General features: G+C 33.4%; 1 protein-coding gene across 2 annotated transcripts in view; it reads left to right on the top strand.

The window, feature by feature from the left end:
- BAZ1A (bromodomain adjacent to zinc finger domain 1A) overlaps positions 1 to 12,772 on the top strand; it is a 113,197-nt gene that overhangs the window by 49,917 nt on the left and 50,508 nt on the right. For both annotated transcript variants that reach the window (XM_077126967.1, XM_077126966.1), the window contains 3 exons: positions 3,240 to 3,383; positions 8,551 to 8,652; positions 11,736 to 11,823. In XM_077126967.1, coding sequence (XP_076983082.1) covers positions 3,240 to 3,383; positions 8,551 to 8,652; positions 11,736 to 11,823 — 334 coding nt within the window. The remainder of the gene's footprint in view (positions 1 to 3,239; positions 3,384 to 8,550; positions 8,653 to 11,735; positions 11,824 to 12,772) is intronic.

The following is a 12,772-nucleotide window of genomic DNA, read 5'->3' on the forward strand; positions in this document are numbered from 1 at the left end:
GATGATCATACATCTATGTGATGATATTAAGAATCACTGATTGCATATGTAGAATGGAATGATTTCTAAATGTTGTGTTAGTTAATTTTTTTAATAAATAAAAAAATTAAAAAATAAAAAGAAACACACACAAAAAAGAAACAGAGAATTTGAATAATACAATAAATGAGCTAGATTTAACAGACATTTATAGAACATTACACCCCACAACAGCAGGATGCACCTTTTTCTAAAGTGTTCATGGATCATTCTCAAAGATAGACCGTATGTTGGGTCACAAAGCAAGTCTCGATCATTTTTAAAAGATTGAAATCATACAAAACGCTTTCTCAGATCATAAAGGAATGAAGTTGGAAATCAATAATAGGCAGAATGCCAGAAAATTCACAAATATGTGGAGGCTCAACAACATACTCTTAAATAACCAGTGCGTCAAGGAAGAAATTACAAGAGAAATCAGTAAATATCTTGAGGTAAATGAAAATGAAAACACAATATATCAAAACTTATGGGATGCAGCAAAGGCAGTACTAAGAGGGAAATTTATGGCCCTAAATGCCTATATCAAAAAAGAAGAAAGGACGAAAATCGAGGAATTAACTGTCCACTTGGAAGAAGTAGAGAAAGAACAGCAAACTAACCCCAAAGCAAGCAAAAGGAAAGAAATAACAAAGATTAGAGCAGAAATAAATGAAATTGAGAACATGAAAACAGTTGAGAAAATCAATAAAATCAGAAGTTGGTTCTATGAGAAAATCAATAAGATTGATGGACCCTTAGGAAGATTGACAAAAAGAAGAAGAGAGAGGATACAAATAAGCAAGATCAGAAATGGAAGAGGAGACATAACCACTGACGCCACAGAAATAAAGGAAGTAATGACAGGATACTATGCAGTAATGACAGGATACTATGAAACAACTTTATGCTAATAAATACAACAATGTAGATGAAATGGACAACTTCCTAGAAAGGCATGAACAACCAACTTTGACTCGAGAAGAAATAGATGACCTCAACAAACCAATCACAAGTAAAGAAATTGAATCAGTCGTTAAGAAGCTCCCCCAAAAGAAAAGTCCATTGGGCAGACCATGGTGGCTCAGCAGGCAAGAATGCTTGCCTGCCATGCCAGAGGACCCAGGTTTGATTCCCGGTGCCTGCCCATGTAAAAACAAAAAAGAAAAAAAAGAAAAGTCCAGGACCAGATGGCTTCATATGTGAATTCTACCAAACATTCCAGAAAGGTTTAGCACCAATCCTGCTCAAACTCTTCCAAAAAATTGAAGAGGAGGGAAAACTACCTAATTCATTCTACGAAGCCAGCATTACCCTCATACCAAAGCCAGACAAAGATATTACAGAAAAAGAAAACTACAGACCAATCTCTCTAATGAATATAGATGCAAAAATCCTCGATGAAATTCTAGCAAATTGAATCCAGCAACACATTAAAAGAATTAGGATTCATCCCAGGTATGCAAGGATGGTTCAACATAAGAAAATCAATTAATGTAATACACCATATCAACATATCAAAGCAGAAAAACTTGGCTAGGTGATGGTGCCAGTTGTTCTGTTGCTGTAGACTTAAATCATTAGCATGTGAAATTCATCTGTGTCTGGCTACATGTGCAGTCCACTGAGGACAGTGCCTTTCATAATGAGTGACATTTAATTTAATTAGCAGGAGGCTCAAAGAGAGTGGTCAGAAGAGAGCTCAGCAGCTCAGACCCAGACTTACAGAGATGCAGAAAGGAATCACCCCAGGGAAAGCTGTTTGAACCCAGAACCCAGAAGGAAAAGCCAGCTGCCTTTCCTCTGAAGAACTGTAAATTTGTAACTAAATAAATCCCTTTTATAAAAGGCAGTCCATTTCTTGTGTATTGCATTCCAGCAGCATTTGCAAACTAAAATACCAAGTGCCCCTCAAACCACTGTATGGATAAATAAAATGTAGTATATACACTTGATGGAATATTATTCAGTGGTAAAAAGAAATGAAGTTCTGAAGCATGCGATAACATGGATGAACCTTGAAGACATTATGTTGAGTGAAATAAGTCAGGTACAAAAGGACAAATATTGTATGATCTCACTAATATCAGCTAATTGTTATATGTAAACCCATATACATAGAATCTAGATTATAGGTTACCAGGAGATAGAATGAAGAGAATGGGGAGTGGTTGCTTAGTGTGTGCAGAATTTTTAACTAGGTTGAACTTAAACGTTTGAAACTGAATAGAGGTGTTGGTAGCATGTTATTGTGCATATAATTAGTAGTGCTGTACTGTGTGTGAATGTGGTGGAAGGGGGAGTTTAGAGTCATGTATGTCACCAGAAAGAAAGCTAGAGGTTAAAACATGGGAATATAAAAGTGGTGGATGGTGATGGTAACTAACAGTATAAATATTTTAAAAATCCTTTCATGAACTAGGACAAATATATGACACTATTACAAGGTGTTAATAGTAGAGTGGTAAATGGGGAAGAATGTACCTATTGCAAACTATGGGCTAGAATTAACAGTAATATCTTAATACTCTTTTATCCACAGTAACAAATATACCACACCAATACTAGGCGTCAGTAATATTGGGGATAAAGAAGGGGGGGGCAGTTTTTTTTCCTCTTTGGGTAATGAAAATGTTCTAAAATTGATTTTGGTGGTGAATACATAACAACAGGATGATACTACAAGCCATTGATTATATACCTTGGATGGATAAATAAAATTTCTTTAAAAGAAAATAAATCTAATAAATTCCATACCCAGCTATTTTATTAATCATGTGTTTGAAGAGATGTGTCCAAATTTAACCAATGTATTGTAGAGAGTATTAAGAGTTTAATAAATAAACTTACGTTTGCAAAAAAAAAAGTTATGGTGAGAGTAAAAAAAAGATTATAGTCAGGAGAACTTAAGAATTTAAAATATTATATTCTTTGAAAGAAATATTATGCTAATATTTGATTTTCTAAACAGTTAAGAATATAGTTGCTAAGAATCTTGATAAGTGGACCTTTAAAATAGTTTTATATGGTTTTAAATTGTTTCCCACCTTTATTTAAATTGAATTTTATAGATCACTTTTATTAAATTGGTTGCATCAATTGGCCATAGTTAAAACAAAATAGTTTTTCAGTTCAAAATAATTAGATTGCTCTGAAATGTTTGATTGTAAAATATCAAATATCAAATTATTTGCATTTTTAAATGTATCATTTTATTTTAGGTTGCAGTGTAGGATTTTGGAAGTCCTCCCTCCATCCCATCAGAATGGTTTTGCTAATGGACACGTCGGCAATGTAGATGGAGAAACTATTATCATCAGTGATAGTGATGATTCAGAAACACAAAGCAGTTCTTTTCAAAATGGGTAAGTGATTGTTATTAATTTTTAAATTGGTTATCAGATTGGCTAATGATATTCCTTTGAAATTTTTCTTTCCCTCCCTCTCTTCCTTTTCTTGCTTATATTACCCATTTTAACAATCTGGTTGAACAATAGATACTAGAATTTTCAAAACTGATTCAGGAGAAAGGAGATATGGTCAGCTGCTTGAGATCAATTAAATTTAACTCTCTCATTCAGTTATACTATATATTTCACTTTTGTTTACTTGGAAATACTCATTCTGTATTTTATTTGTACTTAGTGTATGTTGTATATAGTAAAGAAACTGTTACCTTCTAAAATTCAGTTATTGTCAGCTTAAGTTAGCTGAGTCCTTTGAAGAGAAAGATATCTTAGGTAGATAGCACTATCTAATGCAGTTTAAAATCTCAGCTTAGTCAGCCACCAATTTAAATCCCTTTTACATGGTTTAGCTCAGCTCCCTTTTCTAAGTCTACACTGTTTCATTCTGTTTACCCCGTGCCTGTTCAGCATCACAAATTTAAAGATGTTTTCTCCAGTCTGTCTTTTGTCTTTCTTTACTATTTTCAGTAAACAATGTCATAATATTCAAATAAGAAATCTGAAGCTATTCTTAACTTCTGCTTCTCTGCTTCTGAAATGCCACAGACTATCAACTTCTGTCCCACAGAACCTGGTAGTTCAAGTTCTCGTTTTGTCTGACTTGAGCCATCATAACTGTAACTAGAGTTTGAGCAATGACTGTGGCCAGGTACTGTGCTTAGTCTTTTTGTGTTTTTGTCTTTCTGGGAGAATATGGTCATCCTTATTTAATAAGGAAGAACCTGGAGCTTAGAAAGGTTAATTGGCTTTACATAAGATCATCTAGCTAGCGCTTTGCCTGTTGGGATAAAGGATTGCTAGATTAGTGAATGAAGCATGACATGGTCCTATATAAAAAGCCTTTTGGTGCATATCATTTTTTCTTGCTACTATTAAGCAGAGAAATCTACTAATCACTTGTCTCGTTGAATACAGGGCTTGGAATACAAAATTAGGGTATTGTTCTCGAGAGACTGGGCTAGGTTTCAGGACTTATCTGGACCAGGGACCCATCTGGAGTTTGTAGATTTCTGGAAAGTTACTCTAGTGCATGAGACCCTTGTGGAATCTTATATATTGCCCTAGGTGTGCTTCAGGGTTGGCTAGAATGGTCCTGATAGGGGTTTGGCAGGTTATGATAGGTAGCAAGGTCTAGCTAAAGCTTGCGTAAAAGCAACCTTCCAAGTAGCCTCTCGACTCTATTTGAACTCTCTCTGTGACTGATTCTTTATTAGTTAAGCTTCTTTTCCCTCTTTTGGTCAGGATGTAATTGTTGAACTCATGGTGCCAGGTCTGGATTCATCCCTGGGAGTCCTCTCCCACGTCGCCAGGGAGACTTTCACCCCTGATGTCATGTCCCATGTAGGGGGAAGGGCGATGATTTCACTTGCAGAGTTGGGTTTAGAGAGAGTGAGGCCACATCTGAGCAACAAAAGAAGTCCTCCAAAAGTAACTTTTAGGCATGCCTGTAGGTAGTCTAAGCTTCTCCGCTACCTCCATAAACTTCACAAGTGTAAGCCTCATGATTGAAGGCATGGCCTATTGATTGATTGATTAGGTATTCCTCAAGTTTGACATAGTATCAGGGGATTCCCTTGTGGTAAGGTTTGATAGTTCCATATTCTTTCTCCCATCCCTCAGGGGACTTTGCCAATAGTTTTCGAGTACCTGCTTAATATACTGTACGATATATCCAGGCATTACAGTAATCTATACAGGATTAAATTAGAGGAACAGGATTAAATTAGACGAGGGTCTTTTTTATAATAATACTTGAGGTATTTTGTATAGGTTTTATAATGGAACCTTAAGTTTAGGATTATTCATTTATTCTATGTATCCGGGAAGCATTTTATTTTTAAAATGACTTCTTGACTTATTTATAGTACTAGATAAAATTATGAACTGTATTTTAGAAAAGGTAACTTAGTTTGTATCATATAAAATAAAGCTAAAAAGGTTTAGGATTTTATCCCCTAGTCCTTCTCTCTGAGATATACATGTATCTTCTTTGTATGTTTTTTTTTTTTGTATTTCTCTTAATGTTTGCCCTCCAACAATGGGTTCAGCAGTGTTGCACTTATGTCCAGCCTTTTCTCCAAAAGTTACTAAAATTTAAAGAAAATTATATGTGAAAAACTCCACAATTGGTGAAACTATAATTTGTATAATTACTTGATACAGGTTTTCCCTCAAAGCCAAACAATATAGTTCATCTGCAATCACAAATTCTCTGAAAACTGAGCTAAATTGATAGACAGCCCTGACTTAAATACTAGTTTACCATCTGATTTCTGTAGCCAAGGGTGCAAAGGATAGATGAGTTTTAGTTGTTTTTAGGGTTTATAGAAGAAACTAAATATAATGTTTGTAGCAACTCAGATTATTAAATAAACGACACTTGCCAAATCATATAAGATGCTCTGTTATTATGATTTAAGGCTGTAAAAAGTTAAAATCAGTAGAGGTGTTTTTTACAATGGACCCATCTCTAAGCAGATTAATAGTTAGATTATAAAAGTATTATCCTGGCCTGAAAATAGTATGCAAATAACAAACACTTTTCCAACATTCAATATCATGGTGGTGATTTGTAGGAGAATATGGGAAAATTATTATTTTAGGAACCTTTTGAGGAATATATATTTAGTTTCAAAATATTATAGCACTGAATTCTTTTCATGAAATAAAATGTGCTCTCATAATAACCTGCCTAATTATTAGTAAAATTATGGAGTCTGGGTATTATTTTTAAGGAAGTAGATCTATTTGTTTGCTAATTATAGTACTTAGGTGCAAATTTAATGGATGAGAAATAAACTGAGCATTTTATATTTCTAAGAAACATAGCACCATAAGTAATTATCTATGCTGAAAGCTTAATCACTAGGTAGACTGTTACTGCAGAGTCTTTATAGCTACATAACTTAATTGCCTCTCTTAAACTCTGATTTGAAAGCATATTTTTGTTACTTGTTACTTCTGTTGTGCTGATATAGAAAGTTTTTTTGTTTATCATCAAATTTTGTCCATATGATGGTAGGAAAATAATTTCCATTCTGATAGAACAAAAGTCAAAACTTACATACATAATTAGACATATTGAAAGATGTAAGTGATACATTTATAGAAGAAAAGTAAGTTTTGTCCTAATAAATAAATAATAGTGATTTCTATAAATATAATATTTGAGTATAATGTGTTATTATTGAACTGAAGGGAGCTGTACCTATAAAATCAGTCTATTAATGGTTAGTGGCAGTCATGGTTGAGATCACTAGAATTGTCCTACTGTTTCAGCTATTTAGGACTAGGCTTTGGGAAGCAAGGAAGGAAAATGATTAAAATGGAGGTTCTTTTTAATATTACCCTTGAAATTCCTGTCTTACAGATGAATCATATTATAAGAAATAGTTTCTATTTATCTCGAGTAATTGTACTTCTTTGGAAAGAATCCAAGGATGATTTTATTCTATTCAAAATTTTGTGCGCTTTTCACACTGCAGGTTATGGTTCCATTGGAAGATTGTGGATTAATTTAATAATGAACTTTAATATAATAGAAAATTTTACACTGCATTCCATATAGTAAGGATGAGTTGAATGTTTAAATATATCTTCTGAGTTATGTGTATCCTGGGTTTCCATGTAAACATACTTGAAGATCCTTGGCCCTTCAACTTAGAATTTAATATTTTATGTGTAAATATATATTTTTGTGTGATTGTCTCGTGTGTTTTTTTCATGTTGAAACCCACTCCACACAAGCCTTGCATGTACTATATTTTTATCACTTTGACTGTATCTTACTCTCATCTCCCAGTGCTTCTCTTCTTTATAACCTCTACTTACATTCTTTTCACATATACTTATATATTTACACAGACAGCATTTCCAGAATTCAACCAATTCTCTCAACTGTCACCACTACATTTTAGTTATATACTGCCATCAGTTCTCATGTAGTTTATTGCTTTAGCTTTCTAAATGGTCTCCCTGTTTGCACCCTTGATCCATAGTCTATTCTCCACATAGCAGCTAGGATGATCCTTCTGAAGTCTAAGTTAAATCATTATCACCCCATTATTTAAAGTCCTGCAGTCGCCCTATTGATGGCCTATTTGAAAGCCCTAATGATGACCTGTAAAGCTCTATATAATGTGGCCCTGCTGCCACCTCTCTGAATCTTCTTCTTTTGTGTCCTTATTCATTCTGATTCTTGTGCAAAGTAGGCATGCTTCTACCTTAGAGCCATTATATAATCTTCTCTCAAAGCGCATTTCCTGAAAAATTTCTCATGGCTTTGCTTTCTTTATTTTTTTGGCTCTCTGCTTAGATGTCTTCTTTTGGAAGACCTGCCTGTTAATTTATCAAGGATCACCCTATATGAAATAGTAGCCCTCCACACTATATATAATACTCTCCCTTTCATAGCACTTATCACCCATCTTTTTGTATTTTTTGTTTGCCTGTATCTCCCCCATAAGAATGTAAGGAGGGGCGTTTCTATTTGGTTTACTACTGAATCTTCGTTGTTTAGAGGAGTTACCTGTCACATTGTATGCTGTTTAGCTTTTATTGATTCATTTAAGGAATGAATTGATTCATTCAATGAATGAGTTCCTTTGAAGTGAACCCTTCAACGGAAGAAAAGATGAGAAGGCAGAGGGAGAGGGGATTAAACATGTACCTTTACCGATTCTTGAAGCAGAGTAAACTATATTATCTCTAACTTTACTCTTGAAATAAATAGCTATGAAGAAGAAAGCTTTAAAGCAAAACCGTTGGCTTTTTTTAAAAAACACATTCATGTAATTTAAATTGCATACTCTGTGGTAATTCATCTCTAATTTCTTCATCCAAGGAAAATTTATTGAATTAGTAAAGCACCTACCTAAAGTAAAAAAGTGCCTTGTACAATTTTGCCTAACAGAATGGTGATGGGGAGGGGGTATCTTATAAAAATCTAGTTAAATTAAAATGCATAAGATTCTATTACAGTTTATTCTTGAAAGTAGGTTTCCATTTAAAATTTCACATTTCCAAATATATTATTAACCAGTGTATGTCTTTTCCCTCTTTTTAGGAAGAAAAAAGATGCAGTTGATCCCTTGTTATTCAAGTATAAGGTGCAACCCACTAAAAAAGAATTATATGAGTCTGCTATTGTTAAAGCAACACAAATCAGGTAAAAACTCATTGTCTTCTTTGTGGTAATTTAAAGTAGAATAGTAATTTATCTGTATTAGATTAAGGTTTGATGTAGAACCAGATGGGCATTATGGCAAGTGATGGATTTCCTTCATAGAATAAGTATGCATTTGTACACGCACAGATCCATAAAATGATTCCTAATGAACTCCGTGAATCCTTTGCTTAGATTAGTAACTGACCCCAAGTAGTCTTTACGTGTAAAGAATTAAGAACGACTCTCTTTATGAAGGACTTCTCATCAGAGAACTCATATTTCAGACCTTAGAAATCTGATGGTGCTTACAAATATGACAGATTTGTAGTATTTTATTCATTTGCCACTAACGTGATCAGACTCTTCCCATTGCATGAGAAAGTTAGGAATATATTTTTTTTAATTAAAAAAATGTTTTAAATTCCTATTTGAGATTGTGGGTACTATATTAAAGAATTGGCTTTAGATACATAGATATATTTTAGGAAATATCCCTATTATTTCCTATTGGAGTTAGGTACCTAAGCATCTAAAAGGAAGTTGACATTACCAGCCAATTACCAACTTACCACCAAGAAATCCATCTTTCCTTTTGTTTGACATAAAATAATTTTTATTTGTTCTCTCATCCCTGTTGCCCCATATATACTCATGCAGCCAAAGAAAAGTGATAATATATATAGCTTTATTCAAATGTTGAGTAGGTTTTTTTGCTTTTTTTTGTGGGTGTTTTTGTTTGTTTGGGTTTCTTGGGACCCATCATTAGGTTAAGGTCTTTAGAGCATTTTATATTTTACTATATAATATAAATTAGTATTCCCAAAGTAATGCTAAGGGATTATTCAAATATAAATTTTTTTTTCTGTTCATAGGCTGATGAGTAACATGGTTGAGACTACAGATGTTCTGTTCATAGTTGATTTTTGTCTTTTGTTTTGCCTTTTGTTCAATGAATTTTCTTGATATAATTCCATATTTAATATTCCAGTTTTCTATTAACTTTTTAAAAAATATTTTTATTGAGGCATCTTCACACACGTACAGTCCATCCAGAGCGAACAAGCAGTAGCTCACGGTATCATCACATAGTTGTGTATTCATCACCATGCTCATTTTTAGAACATTTGCATCACTCCAGGAAAAAAAAGAAAAAGAGAAAACCCATACTGCCATACCCCTTACCCCTCCCTTTCATTAACCACTGTATTGCAGTCTACCCAATCGGTTTACTTTTTTATTTATATTTTAAATTCTATAGGCCCTGATTACAGTCTTATTAACTCATTTCCTCCTTAATTGGTGAGCCAAAGAATTAGAAGGTGAGAAAGTTATTCTTGATATGTGAAGTCTTAAATGACTAGTGTTTTGGTTTGCTAAGGCTGTCCAAGTTGCAATATACCAGAAATGGACTGGCTTTTAACAATGGGAATTTATTAGATTACAAGTTACAATTTTAAGGCCATGAAAAATGTACAAATTAAGGCATCAACAAGCGAATACCTTCTCTGAGGAAAGGCCAGTAGCATCCAGGGTTCTTCTGTCACATGGGAATGCACATCTTGCATTCCCTCTTCTAGGTTCTGCTTTCAGTGGTTTTCTCTCAGCTCTTGAGGATCCTTGTTTGTTTCTCCAGGGGATGGTGGGGTAGGGGTTCTCATTAAGTTCTTTGGGCTTTTACTGTTTTTATCCTTTTCATGGAGGACTCCAGTAAAGGATTAGACCCACCTTCAATGGGTTGGGTAATGTCTCAGTTGAAATAGCCTAACCAAAAGGTCCACCCCTGCTGGTAATAGGTCTGCCCCCACAAGAATGGGTTAAAAGAACATGTTTTTTTCTGGGGTATATAACAAATTCAGACTAGCGCAACTGGTATCTCTTTGCTAGCATCAAAAACTATCACTATTCCTTTAAGAAAGTGGTAATGTTCCTTTAATAAAGAAGACTTGGTATTTTACAAATAGAACTTTCTGCCATGATGGAAATGTTAATGTGTGCTGTCCAAACCAGTGGCCAATAGCATGTGGCTGTTTAACATTTGAAATGTGGCTAGTGAGGGCAAGAAACTGAATTTTTAATTTTATTTTTTAATTAATTTAATTTTAAATAACCACATGTGACTAGTTGCTACCATATTGGACAGTGCAATTCTCAACAGTGCAGACTATAGTATATTTATTCAGAAGTCAACAGATAGTTACCTTCTCTACCAGCTACTATATGGTGCTGGGGTACAGCAGTGAACCAAAGAGAGTTATTACTCTTGAGGAATTTTGTGGGATTTTTTGGTGTTTTAAATTTTTTTTTTCTTGTGGAATTTTTCTTCTAGAAAAAGAATATGCATTTTTGGGGATACCGCTTTTCAAAAACTCATTGTTTTTCACTCATGGTAGCTTGTAACATGGCTTTTTGCTCAAAGGAATGTTTTGAATTCAATTAAAACATTTGTTTTCTCTGTGAAGTCTTTCCAAAAATTCTTGTATATTTATTATGTTTGTTTTGTTGTTAGTGGGGTTTGTCACTGTTGGGTTGCTGTTTTTGGATTTGGAGGCAAGGTAGAATCCAAAATAATATGTTTTTAGCATCATAATAATTTTAATTCTTTAATTTCAATCCCACTATTAGCTACAAGGTAAGGTTTAAACACAAAATGTTTTTCAATTTGATATAAAGCCAATGTTCAGCTCTTCTTATAGTATCCACTTGGATGTTGATTTATTTAGTGGTTTTTGCTACTGATTTTAATTTTTAAAAGAATTTTAATGATATTTGTAGGGATACCCATTTAACTTTATAAAATTTGTTTTGCTTTTGTGGCATATTTTCCTTGACATTTATTTGCTTTCTAAATGTCAGGTACCTGAGAAACAAAATAGGACATGTACTATTTTTATAATGGATTTTAAAATAATTGTTCCATAAATACTTTGGTATAAAATTTCTTGTAATTTCTATGTAAATATCATTAGAAGTTTAGTTGTTCTTAAAGAAGTTTCCTAAGCTTGAAATTAAGGTTATGAATTTATAGAAATTATGGAACTTGGGCTAAGTTCTTCAGCTTCCTTTCTCTTCCTTTCCCCCAATAGTCGGAGAAAACACCTATTTTCTCGTGATAAACTAAAGCTTTTTCTGAAGCAGCACTGTGAACCACAAGATGGAGTCATTAAAATTAAGGTAATCAAAATGGTGGAATTATTTGTTGGAAGGAAAGAAAAGAGAGAGAGAGAGACAGATAGTGTTATAAAGTTATAACATTGCAAAAATATTATTTCAAAAATGTTTGGAATACTTCTGTACTTATCTAAGGCCAATTTTTAGCAGTTTTCTTAATACTTGCAGTTGGATTACATACTCTCTTTGTAACTGCTGGAATTCCTCTGTTATTCCCACTGTTATATTCCTTGTAAAAATGATTAGCCAGGAGACAGGTGACTAGTTGGAAGAAGAAAAGTTATTGGGGTGGAGTTGAGGCAACTGTAGCTTTCTAATAGAGTGCTTTGACTCACAAATAATAGATAGACTCAAAGAACAATGCTAAAACAGATCATATAGTCTGGAGAACAATATACGATAAAACATGCATCATAGATCCATACTAGGTAGATAGATTATATTATATTCATAGCCATTAAGAAGAAAAAAATCAAATTTAAAGGCTTTTCACATTCTACATTAAGTAAAAAAATTAAGTGGCAAAGTAAAATTAGTTTTTAACAAAGGGAGATATTTAACTCATATTGGCAAAGAGAAGCACTAAATAAAAAAGCAATAGAATAGGTTAAAGTGAAAGATACACTTACTACACATCAGCTTATGTATCCGTAGTATTTGTGCATGTCATTATATACAACTTACATCAAAAGAAAAGAAATGAAAAAAAAAGTTTTCTATATGTGAGAAGAAGTATTTCAATTCCTTATGGATGGGATGGATTGTTTAATTGATAAGTCAAGATGGGACACTTGGTTAACCATTTAGAAAAATAAAAGTTAGATTGAATTCCAAAAAAAGAAAAGAAATAAAACAAATCTTAAGAAACAGTAGAGAAGAAACACCAGTGTTGAGATGAATTTGAAAGTATGAACATATGTAGTTTTACAAATGTCATGAACAAATTTCAAAG

The sequence above is a fragment of the Tamandua tetradactyla genome, chromosome 14, assembly GCF_023851605.1.
Source record: "Tamandua tetradactyla isolate mTamTet1 chromosome 14, mTamTet1.pri, whole genome shotgun sequence".
Lineage (NCBI taxonomy): Eukaryota > Metazoa > Chordata > Mammalia > Pilosa > Myrmecophagidae > Tamandua > Tamandua tetradactyla.